Below are 25,276 nucleotides of genomic sequence, written 5' to 3' on the forward strand. Positions count from 1 at the left end.
GGTGTTAGGATAAGGGTACCTAACCATTTCGGTTGAATCAGAAGACAATTTTGCCTGTGTTCAGCTTCAGAGCATTGTAGACAATCCTATCATGACCCAAAACCAGAACATTCAGAGGAAACTGCGTATCCAATACAATGCAAAGTAATCATGGAGTAATTAGTAATGGTAGTATAATTGGATGAGTCCACTATTGGTAAGTTCCGGAGCGAATTAGGAACAAGGCTGGCGACAAGCCTCGCCAGACACAAAATGGACGATGGATGTCGAAACAAGAGATCCAACAGTCAGTGACCAGTAGTTGTAAAAATCCAAGGCCTCTCGTTCTAAATAGCCAGGAAGAACGCTAATGTAGACAAGTCAGAATAAGAATAAAGAATAAAATATATTTTTTTTTTTTGCCAACAACAGTTTAGATACATTTTTGGAGCGGTGGTAGCCCAGTTGGTAGAACTGCCTCTCACTTTGAGGTCGCAGGTTCGAATCCAGCACAGGCCTAAACCAAATATTGTCGGATTTGTTTTCAAATTCACGAAGGAAGCGAAGGAAAACGTCGTGAAAAAACCTACATTCCCGAAAAAGTACTTTTTCGGAGGTATGTGACCTAACCTGTATTGGGCTGGTTTTCTCTTCGCGAGTTGAAAGGTCAGACTGGCTTTTGTAAAAAACCGGACCAGTCAAATTTTCAGGTTAGGTAAGCGGACCCCTGAAGCTGATAACAGTATAATTCTATACAAATCTGACACAAATATCAAGCAACATTTATTTTTATATAGACCATTATATTTTTGAATCAATAATATAATAATAATTTATTATGTACCCGAACAATGATAACGCAATGTATACTTTTTTGGGAACTTAGCATGCAAAATCCCTCATTGCTTCAATCGATCCCTTAAACACTTTAATTATCTTTAAAAACTTATGCTTGGTATATATGCGATATTTTATAGTCATACATACACTGGGGAAAGCAGAGGCTGTGGAATTCCATTTGCTTTGATCTTGTCATACTTCAATAAGTAATAATAGTTTTTTTATTTTTTTTATGTCAAAGGTATAATTAGTGGATCAAGCATGAAATACTAACAATTTTGGCCTTTGGCCGAAACGCTTCTATCGCTGGAGACTGTGTAGCGGCCTTGACACTCACAATAAACTGAATGGCTTGATTTATACGCATGAGTCCCGGCGAATAGCGAGCAAAGATTTGGGACGACCAAACTACGTATATTATCAACGGATATGCGGTTATACTAAACTCAATTCAGAGACACGACCTACTTCTGGGAAAATGAGCGTAATTTGCTGAACCGCTGCACAAAAAAGTCAATTACCCTGAACTGAAGCAAGTGACCAGGTTTTCCGGACAAAGTTGGGCTGGTTTTCCCACCGCGGGTCAGACAGGCAGTCGCTTCTGTAAACCGGACCTGTCAAATCTTCAAGTCAGGTAAGCGGAATGAAAAACTGGATAATGATGATGGAGATAACGAACAATAGATTGTACCAGGCTGGTATAACGATGACATTTCAAGACCGTAGCTCATCGCTGTATCGCTAGCAGCTAGACAATCCTATTGTTATGGAACCAGTTAGGTACGTACGAAACTCGAAGGAAATATGCGTAACTTGATTGGGGTCACAGAGATCATTGTCTACAACGCTGCACAATTGTTCAATTGAATTGCACGGATATTTGTAATTTTTGTTGAGAACCGGTTTCTACTACTACTCCGATACCGACCCCGCCGGCGTGGTCGACAATTTCCCTCAATCAGCGCTTATCGCTATCGACCCACTAGGGTTGATTAATTCTTTCAAATATTTTTCCTCTCAGACGACGCCCTGAGCCGAGGTTTGCACCCAACCGGGCACCCTTAGGCCTGTTGTCTTAAACGTTGTACCGAGTGAGAGCCATCAGCGCTCTCCATTTGTCCGGCCAAGTAGTTAATGCCATCATGTAAAAAAAAATGTGTCTACTACATGTCAGCATGTTTTTGGCATTTAACTTGTATCCTAAGAGCCAATAGTCGCTAGACCATCGTTAGGTATTTTATATTTATTATTATTATTTATTATTATGTATATATCTGGATTGATTCCATCTCGGCTCTTTAAGGCCGGTACTTTTAAGTGATCACGGGCCTAAACCAAGTGATCACTCAATAAATTGGGTTAAGTTGCAGGTCGGTCTGTCTGTAAGAATTTTCGGACTATTCGGCATGTATTTAATATTGTGGCTTTTTGTAGAACACTATAGATTTGTCGGGGTAGGTCAAGGAGTTGAATATTGTGAAGTAACTGTTTGGGTATTACGCCAGTAGTAGAAATGACTATGGGAACTATTGTAACTGTATGAAGGTTCCACATCCGTGCTATTTCGTATTTTAGATCCGTGTATTTGTTCAGTTTTTCGGATATTGTAGACTGTAAATTATGTGTATTGGGTATGGCAATGTCTATTAGTAGTGCTGTTCGTTTTTCTTTGTTAATAAGGGTGATATCTGGTCGGTTATAATGAATGGTTTTGTCCGTAAGTATCGCTCTGTCAAAATATAGTTTATGAGTGGTTGATTCAAGAATAATTTAATTATTATTATTTTATTATTATTATTGTATGTCTTTTTCATATCTCGGGCCTATGGAGGCCCGGACTTTTGGAAGGCGTGCGTGGGGCCGAAGCCAACACTAATCTAAATGTGGTGTGACACCAACCGGCGATTATCCCTGTATGCACTATGGGAGTGCACCCAAAGACAATCCCCGGTTCGTGTAGGACTATTGCAAATTATGGGAAAAAAGGGAACTGGGCTATTGGGTTGGAGGTTAGTGGACCGGGATACTGGAGCTATGGGGGACTATGGCGCCTGCTCGAGCAATGTTGGTAAACATGGATAAATGAGCAGGCGGTGACTCGCCACTCACTGGATGGGCCACCTATCTAGCCGACGCGACTGGACGGCAAGGCAGCAACATGGTTGTGAGCAGCTCAGGGTGTCGAGAGGTGTACACCGCTTTCTGCGAGGCGGTTTACCCGCCTCACCAACTCGCGACTTATGCATCTTTCACTTCCACCCTGCGAGCGTATAGCTCTAACGCCCCACTCTGGCCGGCCAATGAAGGCAAGCCAGAGGTGAGATTTCTGCGGCCCCCGCTGGGGTCCACTCCGGCCAGCCAGTGAAGGCAAGCCGGAGACGGAGGGCCTGACCGACTCTCGGGGGATCTCAGCTCCGTGGTGTCGTCACTCACCAACAGCTCGCCACAAGCTGGCCTGCGGAGACTGACTGCACTGTTGAATTCACCAGGTTCGCTGATAAATTCACCAGGGGGCGATGGGGTCGTCACATCCCGACGCCTTTATTATTATTATTATTATTATTATTATAAATGCTAAAAGTTTGTGAAGAAATAGTTCCCAACACGGGTAGCAACAATCATCAACATTTTATTTTGTGTGGTTATCAATGACTGCCCTATAGGGCTAACATGCGTAACATGAAAAAAATTTGTCACGGTCATTTTATCGATACTGACAATATAATTATACGTCGTTTTCTAAATAAAATCACGTGGCACGCATGTTAGGGACAAAACAAACTTATCGATTTTTTAAATTTATTAAATCGATCGATAATTTTATTACCTTGCGCATGTTAGCCCTGATCATCAACCCTCGTGACAGGGTTACTACTGTTTGGATCATCGTGATATAACAAAAATGGCAGATAACAAAAATATATCGTAATTCATTTACATTTACTTAAAATAATTTCACCGGACAATGATATTCATTTTCTATGACGCGATGTTTTAAAAGAGTATATGAGCATGAGATTATTGTATAGCAATTAAACTCATACTTGACTGATTAAATGAGAAGGTCTTACCCAGTACAAAGAATAAAACTCCATAATAGAGCATTATTTTCAGATATTTTATCTCCATGAGATTTCTCCCACATGTACTCGTATTGTAAATTGTTATATACCGTATTCGGAAACAAAACTTACTACACTTCATGTGCAAATATCAAATTGCAATTATCTTTTTTGGGTGAATAGCTTTGCAGGAAATTGTCGCTTCGGTAAAAAACCGGACCTATCAAATCGTCAGCTTCTTAAGCGGACCCTGTGAAAAACGGGACAAAGCTACGGAAATGATGATGAAGAGACGAATTGATTCAATGTGGCCTTTTAGGCAATCGGGGCCACAACAAAGCAATTCATCTAAGAAAATATTGCTATTTGACATTTATTTGTTTGCATTTCGCAATTACTTTTATATGTGCAAATGTCAAATTGCAATATTGCTTTCTTAGATGAATTGCTTCGATGTGGCCATTTTAACCGCCCTGTACTTAGTTATTACACTTTTTATTTATATTAAGTATTTATATATTTGTATGTATTGTATATACGTTTCTTTTTGTTCTTTGTACACTTTGTGCCTTCCCATAGTTATGGACCTCCCAAACCTCGCGGGGTGGCAGGCTTATCTCTTTTAGAGATAAGTACACATTTTTTACCTATTTTCGTTTTTTGTCATTAATCATTATTAATGTAGGTATACAATAACGAGTAAGTATACTTATTTTTTCGATTTTTTTTTAATTTGTTTCGAAAGAATCTCGTTCCCAACAGTGGGATGTAATAAACTACTTACATAAATATATCAAGCAAAATACCTTAGCATTCAATGATTTATAGGTTAAAATGTATCTTAAGTATTTACTATATACTTATACCTTTAACTGTTAGCACTTAAAACATTATTTACAAGTCTATCAACCTAGATCATTCAGGTCAACCCTGTAATAAAATTGCTTTTGTAATGACCACAGAACATAGTATAAGACCCTTCAATTGGCTTCTTGACAGTAGTAACAATAAAATATGAAATATATCGGATATGTCGTTAAAAATTACTTAATTGAAAAAGCATTCTATAAGCTGCAGGAGTTTTTTAACGAATCTTTTAGATACTGATTGTAGATGTACAGTCATGAGCAATATAATGTACCCACTTTAGGACTCTGTCGCACTAACATATTTGACATTTAGTGAGACTTACATTTCATTTTGTCAAAAAAGTTAATGTGACATGGTACCAAAGTGTATACATATTAATGCTCGTGACCGTACGTATTTTTTTTTTATTTAATTTTTATTCTTGGTTTTCTGTTTTCATTGTGTATAATAAGTTGTTGTTGCAGTGCCCTTACAGGGTTCCCATTTGTACTTTCCTCTACTTTAAAGACCTCTGTAAAAACATCAGGAATGCAATAAATATCTTATGTTATGGTAGTTTATCATTTAACGATAATTATCCAATAGCTTTTTTTATTATGTTAATTTTTAAATATTTTATTTTTACAGAATAAGAATGCGATTTTTTATCCGTGTATTACAAGACCCGAAACACGGGCGGCCATGATTGAGCTTCGTGTGACGTCACATTTCACAAATTAAACAAAATCTGTCAGGGTTCAAGTTATACTGTTTCACAGTTTCTTTGCTTATTGAAATGTGACGTCACCGGGTAAAATGTCACGTGACCAACCGTTTTCCCAATATACCCGACTAGCTTTTGCCCGCGACTTCGTCCGCGTAGCGTATTATAAAAGAGAGATCTTTGTGTGTGTGGGAGTGCATGTCAAATTTCAAGCATCTAACTTATGCAGTTTAGATTTTTTCATACAACATTTTTTCCCCGTTAACTCCCATTTTTCAAAATATACCCGATAATAATGGGTGGAAGATGTAATTGTGCCTGGGTGTAATAACAAGGGTCATCGTTTATACCCAAAAACAAAGATAAAAGATGCATAAGTCTGTTATCCGTGAAATTAGAAGGTTAAACTAAGACAAAACTGTACAGCGCCATCTACAGTTCTTTTGGAGAACGTAGCCTGAAAAGTCCCCCATTAGGTGATTTCAGCGTGCAATATGCGCCAGCGCCAAACTGGGGGTAGTTTCATAAAGTGTTTATGTCAAAATCAGACAAAAATCTAAAGAATAGGAAATAATGAGAACCGTTTACTCCACAATTAGTTCTAAGTACTTACGCAACTAGTGAAATTTAGTACGAGGCCACAGTATGAGAAATAACTTTAGTTCCACTGTTTTGTGGAAACATAAGAAACTATATATGGAACTACTTAGGAACAATTAGTCATGGTATAAGAAAACCATGTAAGTATGCTTAATCCTATGACAAGCCGTCATTGCTAGATGAAGTAAGTGTTACCATTAAATCAATATTTCCAACATTCCAAGGACGTGCATTTTATTTTATTTGAAAATTAAGTGAATTACTGACTAATGTATTTAATTACTATTACTTGTCACATATATAAAAATCTTTTACGAAATGTTCAAAATTTCCTTGCTAAGTAAATTAAAAACATTGGTCGTGGGTGTTTTTTTTTCCGAAATGGCAACGCAGCGTTGAATGACGTCAGCTGGGCTAACCTTGAAATGTTTGCTGTCATTTTTGAGCATACCTGCCGGGTCTGCATGACAACCGCGCCGCGCGCGGCGCGAATTGTATCGAGCGCTTGGACCAATAAACGATATGAATGCTATCTACTCGTAAGTAGATGGACGTCAAAACGGCTATTGGTCGAAGCGCTCAATACAATTCGCGCCGCGCGCGACGCAGTTGTCACGCAAACCCGGCTAGTTTTCTTATACCATGCAATTAGTGATGCTTAGAAAACCTTTGTTTGCAGGCGAAAGTGCCATTCGAAGGCCGATGCCGATACTAAAATAATAAGTACTTACTCAAACGTATGAGCATTTACGACAGGAATTATATTGCCATGTGCTATTATAGTTTGTAAGGTATTCTAGTTTTTATTGAGCTGACGCAGTTAGCTCGACCATTATAAACGGCGATACGACTCACCGACTATCACGTTGGTCTAACAGAAAGCTCGGTGAGGTGGGTACTTAGTTCACCTAACGATGGATGTACCTCTGTCTACCCCAATTGTGATGTAGTCGTGACCTTATGGGATAATTTATATATGGGATAATGATACCTACTTACTTAATAATACAGGCTGTTAGTGACATCGTAATGAGTTGATATCAAGTGGAATTTTCGAATCTTCTCCCATACTACCTATGTCTTATCTTATGGCATATAAGCATTTTTGTAGTTAGTTATTTTCCCAAACTCTCAGTAACAAAACTTGAGTCGATTTTCTTATCTACAATGTAATTTTAACACGTCTAAAATGAGATATCGACCGCTAACGTGCAATGTTATTTTTCGATAAATACATTGGAATTTATGCAAATAGACACACTATGACAAGAAAAATCAATCTGAAGAGCCTCCCCTGGGATTTCCTCATTTTACCTAGTGCCCCACATGTGGGACATGAGTTTCAAATTCCTTGCCTCATGTGTAGTTCACAGGCAGTGAACGTGTTAATCATATTGGGTCTATAGGTACTAAACTTCCACTCAACTAACATACAATATAGTTAAATAAAGAGGAACTTAGTAATCACGGATATCAGACTTTGTACATTATTTAAATGAGGACCTAATGTAACTATTCCTGCTTCTATGAGACCATTAAACAGCTGAGTGGCAAACTGACATTGAGAGTTCAATGACCTCTACATTTAGAATAACCTTATAGAATTAAAGGCAAGGCTTACGTAACGGAATTTAATTATTGTTCATTCTCTTTTTTATTAATCTTCTTTTTTCGATCTAACTCGTATCAAATCAAATATTTTTTCTTTTTTTCTATTATACACAAGAAAGATTGCAGCACAAAGGCTAGTTTCCAACTCCAATAGAAAAAAGAAATGTTTTTCTCACCTTTAGATCTGTCTGTATTTAATAATCAGAATTTCATAATTTATCTTTGACCTAAGTAACTACCCAATTGGGTGGTGTAGGTACTAATGTTGAAGATAAATTTTGAAATTCTGATTAAGTACTAAATAAAGACAGATTTAAAACTAACGAAAAACATTTCTTTTTTTCTATTTAACTTATTTATGAAATTTAATCAAGAAAATCGTTATAGTAAGTCCGACATTTTGTCACATTTTCAATGACATCACAGGTAGCTTTGTCATACAAATTCCATAGTAATTTCGTGTTTTAACGTTTAGTAAAAAGTAACTAATTTGACTAGTCTTCTTCTTCTTATCGTGTGGGTTGTGAGGTGACGTACCAACCTCATCAACCCTGGTGTCAGGGTTACTATTGAGCCGCCAAAGGCCCCTGACATGACTCATGTAACGACTACTTACTTACATCAGTAAGTAGTAACCGGGACCAACGGCTTAACGTGCCTTCCGAAGCACGGATCATCTTACTTTCGGACAATCAGGTAGGTCATTTGACTAGTTGGAAACTAATCTATTGGCGGGCTTAATGCTTAATTTACCTGTATCCGGCGAGTATATTGAGCAGTGTGCTCTTCCCGGCGCCCGAGGGACCCAGGATCGCAGTCAGCTGCCCCGAGCGGAACTCTCCGCTGATGCCGCGCAGGATTATCTTGGAACCTGGATGACAAATAAAGTTTTTATTACAAATTAGTTCCTCAGGGGCCGTTACCAAGTAATAATAATAATAATATAGTTTATTGTCAACAGTTACAGTAACAATGTTTAGTACATTGGGCTTATTTTTAACTGGAACATGGTACAAAGCATGGTCCACTGACTTCCAACCAAACTAAGTGGAAAACTTGTGACTTGGAAGGCAGGGTTCCGTCGTACATATTTGTGGAAACAGTAATATTATAATCTAACTGTAACAATTACAAAAAACATAAAAAAAAAGTAAGGTTATATTTAAACAAACATTTCGGTGTATATGTGTGCGCACGTGTGTGTGTGAATGTGTGTGTGTGTGTGTGTGTGTGTGTGTGTGTGTGTGTGTGTGTGTGTGTGTGTGTGTGTGTTGCAAACTATTACGAAAAAGGGCAGTAGAAGCTAATAACAACATACCACCACGCCTGTATCCCCGAAGTGGTAGGCAGAAAACTGCATATCGAAAAGATTGTTGTGATTTGGATGGCGTGAATAAAAGATATAATTATAATATTATTCGGTGTATAATTAAAATAGTAAAAAGAACAGAAAAAATGTACAACGGCTTGGTATTACAAAAAGGAGGGAAGGACAACAGCGCCACAAGTGACGAAACATAGGAACTAAAAAGCGATTGCGTTCCATTGTGGCTGTATGTGGAAAACCGTGAGATACTTACTAAATAATGATTAAGTAAGTTGTAGCAAAATCTATAAACAGTTGAACGGCCTCCGTGCTCCAGTGGTTGAGCGTTGGTCTCACGATCCGGAGGCCACAGGTTCGAATCCCGGTGGGGGCAGTTTGGTTAGGACATTTCAGGCTGATCACCTGATTGTCCGAAAGCAAAATGATCCGTGCTTCGGAAGGCACGTTAATCCGTTGGTCCCGGTTACTACTTACTGATGTAAGTATGTATTCGTTACACAAGTCATGTGAGGGGCCTTTGGCGGCTCAATAATAACCCTGACACCAGGGTTGATGAGGTTGGTATTCCACCTCACTACCCACACGATAAGAAGAAGAAGTAAAATCTATACATGTAAGAGGGAAATACCACTCATTGATTAATCACGAAATCTCAGAAACTACAAATGCTAGGAATCTCAAGTTTTGCATGGGAGGTTCCTTTTAGAACGTAGCTAGGTGCTCACTACGATGGGATTTTGCGGAATTCAACCCTCAAGCCAGGGGTTCCCAGAGTATGCGCCGCGACGCCCTGGTGCGTCGTAAAAAGTAAAGAGGGCGCCGTGAGTTTATTATTATCCGAAACCACAAAAATTCCGCGGGTACCTATTAGAGCGCTCGAATCGGTAAATAATATAGCGTCGTGTCACTCTTTTTCTACCGTTATTTTAAATTTACAACGACGGTAGGTACCTATCCTCGTCGCGCGCGTTTTCCTATCTCCCTCGAAGTAACCTAACCTAACAACTTAGCTAGGAATGGACGCCATTACAAAATACTAAACTTGTAACTGCGCCGCAGGTTGAAAAAGATTGCCAACCCCTGCCCCAAGGGGTTAAAGAACGGCTTGAAAGTTTGTATGAAACTTTGTCATTTTTAAAGTTCAATCGTAATCAGAGGTGGACGGAGTCGCGGGCGAACCGCGCGCTAGTGTTATATCACGTTAGATGATAGAGCTAAAGTGATCCTATAGTATACTTTTATAGGTTAAGTCATAGATAATCTATGGTTAAATGACCCATAATGGTTCACCGCATAGCTAGTAGTTAACTATTACTTATACATATATAAGTGTAGATGTAAATAGCAAACCTACATTACAAGTCGTATGATGTTATGAGAAAATGTTACATAAATCTAGACTAATATTTATAATGCGAAAGTCTATATCAGTATGTTGCTTTTTCGCGCTTAAACACCAGTTCCGATTTAGAAGTAATTTGATATGGAGATAGTTGGAGACCTAGAGAAGAACATAGGCTAGTTTATATCCTGGAAATCATACCCTTAAGGGATGAAAAAGGGTATAAAATAACTTGTCGCACGCGATTATTCTACGCGAACAAATGCGAGCGCGGAAAGCGTAAAATAAACCTAAAATAAAATATAAAAATATAAAATATATATTTATTTGCAGCAGCGATTACATTATTGTAGGTGCAGGTGTCCCCTTTTAAGTTAATATATAATATATACATGTGTTAGGAGACGCTCTTCTTACTTAGACATGTACAGTTATATAAAATTTTGAAACTAAAACCAAACATGCTTAACTATATTTGTTTAAGTTTTATTTTATGCTAGTGTTTCAATTTTCTATTTAACTAAGGTGATAGACTGATGTTCTCCCGTATAGTATAGGATGCATTGTCTGTCCATCGCAGAACTTCGTGTCAAAAGTGTCTACAAGTTGTCTTATAATTATACATCTGTGGTCGCGCACTAGAACTATCCACTTTCTCGAATAATCTAGAACGGATCACTTGTAACTTCATCTTATAAAGATTACGGGAGTTAGGTGACCTTGTGCACTTCATAACGCCTCTGATTTCCAAAATTTTAATCGTTATTCACAACATAGATATTCAAATAAATCATAAAAAACGGCCCCACCGTTCTTGACTTTATAATTAAATGATACTCGTAGCCTTTGAGTTGGAGACAAGTCATTTTTTTTTTGACGTGTCTTGCAGGTTTTGATTCGGATGGTATTAACTACATGGGGAGTCAAAGGTCAGCTCTTATATTAACTTCACTCTAAAATCCGACTAACTAAACGGATGGTCCGTACAAAGTCTTGCCCCATGGCGCCCGACTTTGTTTAATATTAAGATTTATACACTTACTAATAAGTAAACACCTCTAGTAATTACTAAGGAACAGCACAGTAGTAAGTAATTGGAGGAAATTACCTGTAATTATTATGATTCAATGAGGTTGTCGGCATATTTATCATTACATCAGGTAAACCCAGGGTAAATTGTACCTGTGACATGCGTTATTGTAAAAATGCCGTCTTTACTTCTTCTGGTTTTTTTTTACTTTACTTTTTGTACATGCAAAAATATTTATTCTTCAAAATTGGCTTACATAGTGAGCGCTTTTTGAACGTCAAAAATTTAATTACTTATTATGTAACTACTTAGCTGTAAAACTACTTCCACATCAGAAGCTGTATCGCTGAGGGAAAGACGTGGCCAGAAAACCTCCCAGCACAGGGCCCTACTCCTACTGTTTCATGTTTTCCTTTTTTTTACATACGGTCACGAGCATTAATAATAATATGTATACACTTTGGTACCATGTCACTTTAACTTTTGTGATAAATTGAACTGTAAGTCTCACTAAATGTCAAATATGTTAGTGCGACAGAGTCCTAAAGTGGGTACATTATATTGCTCATGACTGTACATAAGATCATGCCTATATCCCGTAGGGGCAGGCAGAGACCACGGAATGCCACATAGGTACTACGATCCTGACAAACACATGCATGCTCGCCGGTTTAGACTTGACCTGGGGTCTAAAAGGCCACATTATTGCAATTCATCTAAGAAACCAATATTGCTATTTGACATTCGTTCACATTGCGCACTTGCTTTTAATTATGCACAAAGGACAAGTTAATATTGTTTTTTACATGAATTGCTTTGATATGGCCTTTTACGCATATAACATATTTTTCTAATTTGTAAAATGTATCACTTTAATTTTATTATTTTTATTTAAGTATGTTTAAATATCCTTTAAGAGCTATTTTATTTCACATTGAAATAAAACTATTTTTGTATTCGAATATTCCATAACAGATTTAAAAAAATATATTTTATTGTTTGTTAATAAATTACCTATGTATTAATAATCGTGTTATAACTGGTGACCTTTCGCGAAAATATTGGAAAATCATTTAGGCTCAAAAGAAAAATGTATACCAATTTCTTTTTAATTTTTAATAGGCATTTATTATTATCTATTTTTTCGTTGAATTCCAGCCAGAGCAATCCACGACATGACATAAGTAAATATTTACGACGAAATAGATTTTATTCGAAATTCGAATTATTCATAAAATATGTATAATCTTTATAGTGAATGTAGTTTCAAAACGTGAAGATTGCTTTGCAGATATATTATGCATATACTTAGGCGTAGGTATAACTTGTCTCAAGTGATAGTACGGACGGGCGCAGTCTCGATAGAGGCCAAGGATAGACCCAGGTAAGTTTATACTCGTTACCAGAGGCATAACTTTGCCAACATGCTATTACTTACGCCAAAAATATAACACCTAAATTTATTTATGCTTAAATAGCTACTTATATTACCTTTTTTGCAGATTAAATGATTATTACTTAAAGTAAATCATATAAGTGTGAAATACAGTCAAATCAGAGCCATGTTTCTTCTTCTTATCGTGTGGGTTATGAGGTGGATTACCAACCTCATCAACCCTGGTGTCCGGGTTATTATTGAGCCGCCAAAAGCCCCTGACATGTCTCATGTAACGACTACATACTTACATCAGTAACATTAGAGTCATGCTAAGGCCAATTATTTCACTTCCTTTTAAGACACGACGTTCAAATTCTCTTTAAGCTGTTCTATGTAAGCTCTCCTTTGTCGTGCCCTTCCTCTCTTTCCTTGTTGCTTTCCTTCTATGTTTTTAATAAATTCGTCGTGTCTTAGTAAGTGGCCAATCATCACTCATTGTGTACTTGGACCGTGACGTTTAAAAAGAACATTTCTTTTAATTTTATACAATACAAAGTGTAAATGAATGAACAATGATCAAATTATCTATGTCTATTTTGTGGTCATCCTGCACTGTTAACTTATGCCTATTTGATTGTCTTCATTATTATAAGGTATTTCTACCTTATTGTCGTTGTAGGTACTACATAAGTGTTATGTTTAAGTCCCTTCTGTTGATGTATTATTTCCCATTCACACAATCGCTAATTCGATTATAATACTGGGAATTAAGTAGATACCTATTGAAGACGATAATATTTACAACTATCCATTAAGACCTGGACGTATTAAGATGGACATACATTGACCAAAGATGTCCTTAGAAAAGGTTCGGTACGATCTACTCTGAACCGACGTGCGTGTATAAAACAATTAATGAATGTGGAGGAAGCAAGAGAAGTGTGTCAGGATCGAAGCAAATGGAATTCCATAGTCTCTGCTTACCCCGGTATATGTATCCATTAAGTATATTATTATCACCTTAGTCGGGTCTCCGCCTATCAAGTTAGTCTACAAGTAAGCTCGGTGACGCGTGGGTAAGTCAGTTCATCTTGTTATGAACAGAAGAATGTACCTCTCGCTATCCCAATAGCCTATAATTAATGGTTTATTAATAATTATTCGCAAAAAAAACCAAGCATTAAATAAATATTTTATCTTTACTTATATTATCTTTGTTGTATGTATGCATTGGACACGTTTGTGAGTATTTATTTTAACGATCATGGGAACCATTAGTTTATAATAACTTTGAATTGTTTTGATACAAACAAAATATTCTTCACATGGATAGCAAATTGTCTGCAATTTACATTAAAACTGACCTTAAATGTAACATTATAGGTATGCAGTTAGAATAATTGCAGTATACGCGTATAACATTTTGAAACAATTATATTAAATGTTTTGTATACTTTGTTAACTGTATATATAGTTTAATATTATGTTTACAAGGAAAACAGATTCTACACGTGTCGTTGTGTTAATTTTCCGACAGGTACATTGTAATTTACCGTATATTATTATGTGACAATAAAGTTATATTAGGACAGTTAATTTAAATAGTAAACCACGAGGCAGTACTAATTAAATAAATAAATAAATAGTTAGACAAAGCCTTTTATGGAGTCCATCAACAATTAAATTCGTAAAATTTAAATTTAATAGCATTTAAACAAGTAGTATTTTCAAAAACATTACTGCGATATACATATTACTTTTATGATAATACTTACCTGTACCTAGGTACATACAGGTATAATATTAAGCTTAGGCACACCCCGGACAGTTCATACAAAACATCTCGTTTTACACAGATACTACACCTTGACGTTATCGTACGGTCACGAGCATTAATATGTATACACTTTGGTACCATGTCTCATTAACTTTTTTGACAAATTGAACTGTACTTACTACTAAATGTCAAATATGTTAGTGCGACAGAGTCCTAAAGTGGGTACATTATATTGCTCATGACTAAATATGCGCATCTGTGTGTGTGACGTCTGTCGCCCATACGATTGAAGACTAAATTAACACAGAGGAGAGGTGAGGTAAACCTAACTCAGCAGTTGGCGGGGAACGAATAGTGGCCGTTCTATACATAGTATTATTCCTTATTCTATGGCTTAAGTCTGGTACAAAATAAATGACCGAGTGAAGGGCCCAAGGGACTGAGATTTTGAGCAACCTTGAGCTTTTAGCCTTCAGTTTTAATTAGTACCCTCTATACTGATTTCATATTTAGGCATATTAGACCAAAAAGAAAGGATAACTATTCTTACACGTAATTTATTTATTAATCAATTATTAAATAATAATAAATTCATAATAATATTTACCTACCTAATTGATTGATGTGCACTAGAAAACTATTTATTGGGTTAATATACTTATTTATAATTCAAAATGAAGGAAGTTATAAAATAAATTACCTATCTAAGTAATTACTATCATAATTACCTAGGTATTACAAAAAAAAATTTAGGATGTACCTACCACGCTATTATTCCGATATTTCATTGGTATATTCCCAAACATCTCTCTTTATTTTGTCTCCATCGTATAATGAAATAGCTTTCATTATATTTTAGCATAGAATAAAAAATAGTAATAGGTACTATGTAAATTACAACTGATTGGTCCCCACAGGGTCGTCGACGTCGAGGTAGAGGGACGAGCTGGACGCCTTCCGGCACACCTGGCGGAACGATGCCCGGGACAGGGACGGTTGGAAAGAGAAGGGGGAGGCCTTTGCCCAGCAGTGGGACATTGATTAGGCTACAGAAAAAAAAAGGTATTATGTAAGTCACTGTGTATAGAATGGTACCTTTCCGCCCCGCACCAATTCGCATCTTCGCCGCGATAGATTTACCTCACCCCCTCTGGGTCTTACTTTAGTCTAAATGGCCGTAAGCCGCTAAGGAGTAAGGGAGCGCGCTGACTATCTGTCTCGCTCACACGCGTGGTAAAATGAGACCCGGTAAGAACGAGATTTTCGTATCGACGGTCACAAGTACTTTGAAACCATGTCACATTAACTTTTTGACAAATTTAAACCGCAAGTCTCATTAAATGTCAAATAATTATGATAGTGCGACAGGGTACTAAAGTGGGTACATGATATTGCTCATGACTGGACTCTCCAGGCTGTCAAGGTTTCGGCTGTATGTAACTGCTGTACGAAGATAAAAAATATGTAAGTAACCTATAGTTTTTCTTTATTTTTAGATTTGACGCAAACGCTATATTTACGCATTCATACTTTTCGGTGGAAATAAAACACTGTAAATTATACTTTAATTATAGCGTACACACGTTAAAATTAGACGTTTAAACAAAAATACCACTAGGCGTGTACTTTGGAATATACGCGACAATTTGCTAATTGTAAAGATATTTTACCTCCTTATATATATAGACATCGTTTATTGATAAAAACACTTTTTACACATTATCTTTCATAAACGGTAACTAAGTACCTACTTGAAAAAATAATTAAATAAAACGTGAAGTAACAAAAATTCATTAGCGTCAAAATGGCGAAACCAATTGCATAATGTTGAAATTTCATGTTGTTAGATATATTATTATAGTACCGATTCAGTACTATTTGGTACCTAAACCACACCCCGGACACTTCATACAAACAACCTCGTTTTACACAGACACTACACATTGACATTATCAACACGCGCAACTGAGTGTGTAACGTCTGAGGGCTGCCAATTACAATAACCTAATTTAATCGTCGTTACTTACTTAGGTAGGTAGTAGCCCCGATTCCTGCAGACACCTCCTAATTTTATTTTAAGTTATACCCGTCATTTCTTATCCGCCGAAAAGGAAAGGGACGGGTGATTGCCAACAAGTTAATTTTAAAACGATTGAATAACCCGGGCGAATAAAATAGGCATCTCGTTGGTATGCAATCCATTTGGCGTGCTGTCTACTTAACTCTATAGGGTTATTGGCCGATGTAAAATTTTTAGACGGTTGTTTTGGATTTGTGCTTAAAATTGACGTGTGTTCCATAAATTTTTTGCCTGTCGATTACCCGTCCCTTTCTTTTTCAGGGATAAGAAAGAAAATGACAGGTATAACTTAAAATAATATTAGAATTAACACCAGTCCTTATCTTATCTTATCTAGCCTAAAGTGTCCCATTGCTGGGCAAAGGCCTCCCTCCATTTCTTCCAGGACTCTCTCTCCACTACTAGGTAATATTACTTATGAAAAATGTTTCATCATCAGTTTGTTTATTTATTTACCACACAAGAAATTTTGAACAATGAAAGTTCACAATATAAATAAATAGGCTATAAGTACTTACATTTGACTTTATAAATCACTGAACTAATAAATTGCATTCACGTTATTTTTACGGCGTCGTCTGAGAGGATTGATTTTAGTCATCTGAAAAAGTAGTAAGTAACTTTTTTTTTTGACTTTTCAAATTTCAACTAAGTTAAGTTATTTTCGAAACAACATGGTAAACTGACTTCACTAAAACGTCCTTGATAAATAACTAATCACGTGCCTATAAATATTCAAACAAGTTTTTAATTCCTAATTCGAGGCAAAGGCAAAAAATCTTTAGGGCCAATTGATGTGGATCGTAGCGGAACGGACTAGGCAGTCAAACTAGTGCATTCACGTGATGTGCAATGTAACCGGTTTCTAGCTGTTACTGTTACGTACAGTAACCATTGGCCTACAGTGGGAGCTAAAATCGACTAACTAAGTCTACATAAATAATTATGTATCATATTGTATATCATTTTAAAGAGGATCTTTTCCAGAATCCGAAACATAAAAAAAACAAATCCTAGGGTTTCGATTTCAGCTCCCACTGTATTTTATCACATTTTTAGCCAGGACAAACATGGCCGTAAAAAAAGAACCCCGGGACAGAATCTGATAGAACTTTGCCAGCTTCATAGGGAAAGCATAAGCTTTCATTACATATAAGTCTCATCAGTGGAGGTTCTTGGACCAAGTTTCATACAAAAGTGCCCATTGTCATTTAACTGTAAGTCTCATTAAATGATAAACACGATAGTGCGACAGGGTTCTAAAGTGGGTACACGATGTTGCTCGTGACTGTACCACCATATCCTTGTTAAGCGTAAAAAGAAAACCTCTAAAAGGAAAATCCCGAATGAAATAGAAAAACCGCTTGCAAAAGTCCAAGTGGAACGCAGCAGGTGAATGCACCTGGATCACGTGATCGACTCGTGCGCACACGAAGTAGTAGGACTCAGTTCACGTGTTTAGTGCTTCGTGTCGAAACAACGGCTCGGGAAATGCGGTTTACGACAGACGGTATAGCACCGGTGTTGGTATTCGGTTTGATGGAACGTGAGTTTTAAGGAGGCAGATATTGGCAGGTTCCTAGTGAATATGTAAACGTTTAATTGATCTGATAGTGCTCAATCCTGTACACACCATCTAATTATATTTTAACCTGTCATTAAAATTTTCTTATCCGCCGAAAAGGAAAGGGACGGGTAATCAACAGGCGTATGTGAGACACACTTCAATTTTAGGCGGAAATTTAAAAAGCCCTTCCAAAATGTTACAATAGAAAATAACCTGACAGAATTAAGTCGACAGTACCGTCAAACGAGTTGCACAAGGTTACATATGAGCGAGATGCCATTTTATTCGCTCGGATTATTCATTCATTTTGAAATTAACAGTTTTTAATCATCCGTCCCTTTTCATTTCGGCGGATAAGAAAATGACAGGTATAACTTAAAATAAAATTAGGATGTGTCCGCAGGAATCCGGGCTATCGCCGTTGAACTCTTGATAGACGGGGACACACTCCGGCTTCACCGTACAAAAATATTATTTTTTATTTTTATCGTGTGCCGTCTTACCGCGTAAAGCGGAACACAGAAGAGGTGTGGTAGGCGTGTGACATAAACGCGATCACTAGAAAACCGACCACACTAAATTTATGTAGTGCGGAATTCAAGTCGCTCTGTTTCAGTCAAGTTACTCAGTTCTGATGCAAAAAATGCACGTGGAATACTCAGGGATAGCCGCTGGCCGGCGCGTGCGTGCGCTCACGTGTTCGTAGTATTCAGACCGACGCAGGGGTGTGCTTAGCATGCCGATGCGAAAGAGAAAGAAACGCGGAATTTGATGCGGTTACGTTATACTATAATTTATTCTTTGGTTGTATATTCGTGTGATAATAGGTTGCAAGTAAGTCTTGTCTTGGAAAAAAGCAAAGGATTGATTTCATATTTCATATTATTCATATTTTCATTTATTCCTTATAACAACTTTACAATAACAACACAACAACTAACAAGTAACAACAACAACTTACCAACTTACTTAACTTATTAACAACTTTACTTTACTTTTTTTGATTAAGTAGTGGGAAGAAGAAGAAGAAGTACCATTAGTATATACGTAGATAAAGTTTAACAAAATTACAATAGCGTTATGCGCGGTATGAGTTAGATCTGTCAAAGAATGAAAGCCAATGTTGTGATGTTCATTAGCATAGTGATGTATCTGACGAGATAAAGTCGATAGATTCTGTCCTATCTAACAATACTGACTTTGGTAGTTTCGTATTTTAATAGAGAAGTAATATTATCTATCAAATATATCAATGCTGGATTAGAGAGAGAGATAAAAACATAGAACCGACAGAGGCCGTGTGTCCTTTCTAACATAATATGATCTGGGAGGTTAAAAAGGACAATTTTGACTTATTTGCTTTGCCCACTTACTAATGTTAAATTGCAATATTGCTTTTTAGATGAATTGTTTCGATATGGCCTTTTTAAGCCCCCTGGTGTCTTGTAGTCGTTTATACAACTGCAAACATTTTGTTGGTGGTGCAACCGTGGTGACTACACTGTGGTGTCCTAGTAAAGCCCCTTGGGGATTACTGGCGTGTTTAGTATGTATAATTTTGTTTCTTTATTTAGACCTTATTTGGTACGCTTAGGTCATCGAACTCACTTAATCCGGCGCATATAGGTATATAGACTGTCAATTGTTTGTTTTGACGCCGCTTTCACAAAGACAATGGGTACTTAACGTTCTAATTTTATTGCAATACCATAATATATCTGCATATAAAGAAAGTGAGGTAGATATATCCTACCTCAGATAATTACGCCATAGGGCTCTAAAGAACTGATTTAATATAAATGTATATATACTAAAATAACCTATATATACTTATGATGCTTAAAAAAACTTAATTATCCATTGGTCATATACATCGTTAGACACATACCTACTACCTATAACTATAATAAATAAATATAATAAATAAATATAATAAATAAATAATAAATAAACCCTTGCTATTACACCCAAGCACATCACATCTTCCACCCATTATTATTCTGATCAAAATAAAGAGAAGAAATATAGGTAGCAACATAATTCTTTACGTATCTGATACAAATAACAAGCAATAATTATTTTTATATAAGTCTCTGCCATTACATTATATTTTTGTATAATTTTGTACCCTGAGAAAATAGGTTACTATCTCTATTATATATATATATATAATATGTAATTATATAAATCTGAACAGTGCCATCTATATTCATCTATATTATATAGAGGAGCGTAGCCTGGAAAGTTCCTCGTTAATTACATCCCAGAAAAAAAGACCACATTTTTTTACCTGTATTGAAAGTAACTTGTCTATTAAGTGTTTTTTTTTTTAATTAACATTGTAATGTCCAACAGCCTCCGTGGTCTAGTGGTTAGAGCGTTAGGCTCACGATCTGGAGGTCCGGGTTCGATTCCCGATGGGGACATTGTCGGAATCACTTTGTGAGACTGTCCTTTGTTTGGTAATGACTTTCCAGGCTTGAATCACCTGATTGTCCGAAAAAGTAAGACGATTCCGTGCTTCGGAGGGCACGTTAAGCCGTTGGTCCTGGCTATTAGCCGTAAAAAAACACCTCACGTGTAAATTCCATTGTAATGTGATTTTTCACAAATGGGGATATTTGTATTTTTAGGTCTATGTTCTAAGTATATCGACAGTAGGCATCCCTATAGAGCCGGTGCAGAGCTTTCTAATGATTGACCAATGTTGCGGTAAACGCTCATTTTCTGCCTGCACGGTAATTGGCCAACCAGCCTGCTTTGCTTATACTTGTATTAGATTTTAAACCACCCTTGATAAGGAATTTCTCTTAAGTAATCCTTAAGTATTTTCACATTCAAATAAACAGGCATAAAATTTATGGAACATTAGTACATCACGTTTAGACAGTTTATAAAAGGGATTCTCTTAAAATGCATAAATGGTCAGTCATAATTTTAATTATCATAATCCTTTTTGCATAACGTTTTTAAGCATAATAGTACTTTCCCTAACATCTAAGAATACTGGTTTGTTAGGTATAACTTATTTTTGGACTAATATTTGATGGTATAAATTTGATTCGCATATAAATAGGTATCCATAATTCTTTTTTAGAATAATAGTGTTTTGTCATAATTTTTACAAGGCATAACAGTAGGTTAGGGTGCGGCGGGGGTGGCCCTTGGGCCACCCCTACGTCGCCAGCATGTTTATCTTACTCACAAAAAGTATACTGAATGATGACCAACAGCATGAAATAGAGTCAAAAAATATAAAAAGTCACAATCATAACCAAATGCAGCCTAGGAAAAAATAAGTTTCGGAAATGTTCAAAGTTGTGCCAAAGCTTTTCTCATTCGGAGTATAGTTTTTATGCTTATATATCATTATTGCCATTAATTATTATGCTTATAGTAGTTATGAGTTTCAAATTTATGCTTAAAAAGTTATGACAAATTAATACTATGCGTAACTAATAATAGGACAAGTAACATTATGCCATGGTAAATTATTACATAAACTTTTATGCGTTAAAATAGAGAACCTTTATAAAACCCTCCCAATTTTTTTTATTGGCTAATAACCCGACAGAATAAGGGTGACAGCACACGTGAAACGGGTTGGATATCAGCGAGATGCCTATTTTATTCGCCCGGGTTATACATTCATTCATTTTAAAATTATCTGTTGTCAATCATCCGTCTCTTCTCTTATCGGCGCCTTTTTGAAAAATTACATTCCTTTTGTTAACAAAACGTCTTAATAAATTAGCTAACAACAGAATGTCATTTTTCAAAAAGGCGCTTAGGCGGTTTTCTCTATAAAGCGACGATATAATTTACCTCTTGTATCTATAATGAATAATTAAATAGTTCGGAAACAATGAGATGACGATCCTCAACCCTCAAAACTCCACCACGCTGCTCTATCGATGTTGATGGACGTGATCGATCTCCAGTAATAAAACGATTCATCAGAAGTTTTGTCAAGTCTCCAGCGGGCTTAGCACCGTAACCGACATCCGTCATCCGTCACTCTCTCACAGTACTGCACAGAAAGAGACAGATGATCTCTCTCGCGGCAGAAAGAGTCACGTGCTTACGGTGCCAGGCCCGCTGAAGCCAATAAAAACAATGCAACATAAGATGGATTAAGTTTTCTTCGATTAATCTATAAATACCCCCGTTCCTATAGAATCTTGCGCAACATTAATGAATATCAATTATCAGTGGATCAATTATCGCCATTATTAAAATGTAACTTTACTTGCATTTTTTTCTATACTTATCTGTTAATTATTCGCACCATCTACAATTAATAGGTTACAAACATACCATAACATAGAGGTATGATCACACTTGTACCCGCACTCCTCGCGAGCTAAACTTTACTAATTAAAACTTATAAAGTCGAATACCTAAATCTAAATATATAAAAGGAGAAACTTACTGACTGACATATGAGCAACGCACAGCCTAAACGGCTAAACGTAGGCACTTACAATTTGCAAGGGACGTAGCTTAGGTACCGTAGAGGTGCACTAAGAAAGGAATTCCCGGAATTCCCACGGGAACAGGAATTAGCGGGAAAATCCTTTTGTATGAAAAATCTAAACCGCTTAAGTTAGACGCTTGAAATTTGGCATGCAGGTTCCTTAGTTAACTTAATGCTTAGTTGCAACAGGATATTGCAAAATTCCCACCGAAACGGGAGTTAGCGGGAAGAAACATTTGTATGAAAAAATCGAAACCATGTGAGATAGATGTTTTCAATCTAGCATGCATGCATACCTTAGTAAATATAAAGTTTAGTTATGGCTGTATTTTGAAAAATGGGAGTTAGCGGGAAAAAAAAATTGTATGAAAACATCTAAACTGCATAAGTTAGATGCTTGAAATTTGATATGCACTCCCACACACATAAAGATCTCTCTTTTATAATACGCCACGCGGACGAAGTCGCGGGCAAAAGCTAGTCTATATACTATTTTCGCGTTAAAATTAGTCCCGATCTGACGAATGACTTAACTACCAGCCTAAACACCTCCACCCACCTGCAGTGGAGCAGCATGGTAAGCTCTATACTTCTGTAGTTAATTGAAGGGAAAACCTGTACAGGATGTTAGTGACATAGTAACGAATACTGAGGAAGATAATTCAGACCATGATTCTGTAGAATTTTCAGTCGAAAAGTTTTTTTTTATTATTTTCAGTTCCATACTTTTGCGACGGAAAATTCCACATGATATCAACTCAGAATCATGGTCTAAATCATCCCTCAAATTTTTCGTTACGATGTGACTAACACCATATATAGTCGGTAAAAGATAATGTACTTAATTAAAAATATAATAGGTAAATAATGATCGATGGTTTGTACTTACTGTTGCCATTTTGTACTGTATATGTTAAGTCCTGGAAGCTAAGGTTGACTGGTGGCCGTTGTGGTAGATGGGACAAGTGCGCTCGCCCCAGCGCGCGGGGTGCGCTCGACGCTTCTAGTCCGTTAGACATCCTTGTTTTCACCACTTTGTCATAGTCATAATGGCGTTTGTAGTTTGAAGTCTATCTGTAACAAGGGTAAAGGAAAGTTACTTCACACGTACGATAAGCTGCAAAAGTCTTTCTTGCTAAGTAATAAATTAACTGGTTGCACTTAAGACCTCCTAGTTACATGTCGTTTCTGTAATTCAAATTCAAATTATTTATTTCGGAAACTAGTCTATATTATGTTACTAACAAAAAGCTTAACCTAGTATTAGTAACAGATTGGGAAGACGTCAACATAAAAATAAGCTGCATGAGACCGGCCCGAGTCACCGCAGCCGCGGGCAGCTATGTAACTGCATACAATCGCACCCAACGGTTCAGCAGCGGTGAGTCGTACCGGTCAAAAATTAAGCAAAATTAAAAATTTTGTAAAAAACCCACGTAAAAATCTTATCGAAAAAGAATAAAATAACTCAAAACCCCCGACTTAACCCAATTATTATGTAACGAAATATTATAATAGACTTAAAAATACTTTCTAAAAAAGAGTTGATATCTCGAGAAATCGGTAATAGATATACTTAAGTACCTAAACAATGAATATGGATGTTTACAGTTTTTTCTTAAAGTGTCTGTTTCTCGAAGATATACTTAAATGTAGCGATAATAATTTTACCATAATACATAACCGAGGAATATCCGTTGTCCTAAACGGCAGGTAGATAATAATGATTTTCAACTTTTTTATTTTGAATCACCAACAGCCAAAAAAGAACAAACTTCATCATCATCATCATCTCCCTAGCATTATTACGTTTTTTACATGGCCCGCTTACCTAATCTGAAGATTTGACAGGTCCAGTTTTTTATAGAAGCGACTCTGTTTGACCATCCAACCCGGGAAGGGAAAACCAGCCCAATACAGGTTAGGTCTCCGAAAATGCATTTCTCGGGAATGTGGGTTTTCTCACGATGTTTTCTTTCACCGCTGAGCACGTGCTAATAATTTATGATCCAAACATGAATTCGAAAAAAAATTCGATAATTATTGGTTATAAGGCCTGTGCTGGATTCGAAACTACGACCTCAAAGTGAAAGGCAAGCGTTTTACCAACTAGGCTACCACGGCTCCAAAACAGAGCAAAGTTAAGGGCCTAATTTAAGGTATTGAAAATAAGATACGAATGTCAGCTAAACACGTCATCAAAAGGATCCTTAACAAAAGAGCACCACCATTCTGCAAACTCATTTATTAATCTGTCTGGTTGTGGTCGATCATAAGTACATTACCCTTACAAAGGTCAGTGACTGGCAATACAAATAAAAAAGAGAGAGATTATAAAGAACACATACATCAACCACTCTTATGATCACTAATACCACGGGTTTACCAGGAAACAATATGAGAATAAACTCGACTTCATCAGTTGTTTTTGTTCGAGTATTTGCCAATCAGCTCGCGATACCAAAAACACTTCAGGACTCCGATAACGACCCCGCCGGCGTGGTCGACGATTTCCCTCAATCAGAGCTTATCGCTATCGACCCACTAGAGTCGATTAATTCTTTCAAATATTTTTCCTCTCAGACGATGCCCTGAGCAGAGGTTCGCGCCCAACTGGGCACCCTCAGGCCTGT

At 36.8% G+C, this 25,276-nt stretch overlaps 2 protein-coding genes across 2 annotated transcripts in view; both read right to left on the minus strand.

Moving 5' to 3' along the window:
* LOC126368190 (equilibrative nucleoside transporter 3) overlaps positions 1–25,276 on the minus strand; it is a 418,002-nt gene that overhangs the window by 271,516 nt on the left and 121,210 nt on the right. The gene's annotated exons all lie outside the window — the stretch shown is intronic.
* The window catches only part of LOC126368173 (ATP-binding cassette sub-family G member 1-like), a 67,547-nt gene that overhangs the window by 15,235 nt on the left and 27,036 nt on the right, over positions 1–25,276 (minus strand). The window contains exons 2-3 of the mRNA XM_050012062.1: positions 23,533–23,717; positions 8,419–8,536 (exon numbers count right to left, since the gene is read on the minus strand). Of these exons, the coding sequence (XP_049868019.1) occupies positions 8,419–8,536; positions 23,533–23,662 (248 nt within the window). The 5' untranslated portion in view covers positions 23,663–23,717. The remainder of the gene's footprint in view (positions 1–8,418; positions 8,537–23,532; positions 23,718–25,276) is intronic.

Source organism: Pectinophora gossypiella, chromosome 7, assembly GCF_024362695.1.
Source record: "Pectinophora gossypiella chromosome 7, ilPecGoss1.1, whole genome shotgun sequence".
Taxonomy (NCBI): Eukaryota; Metazoa; Arthropoda; class Insecta; order Lepidoptera; family Gelechiidae; genus Pectinophora; species Pectinophora gossypiella.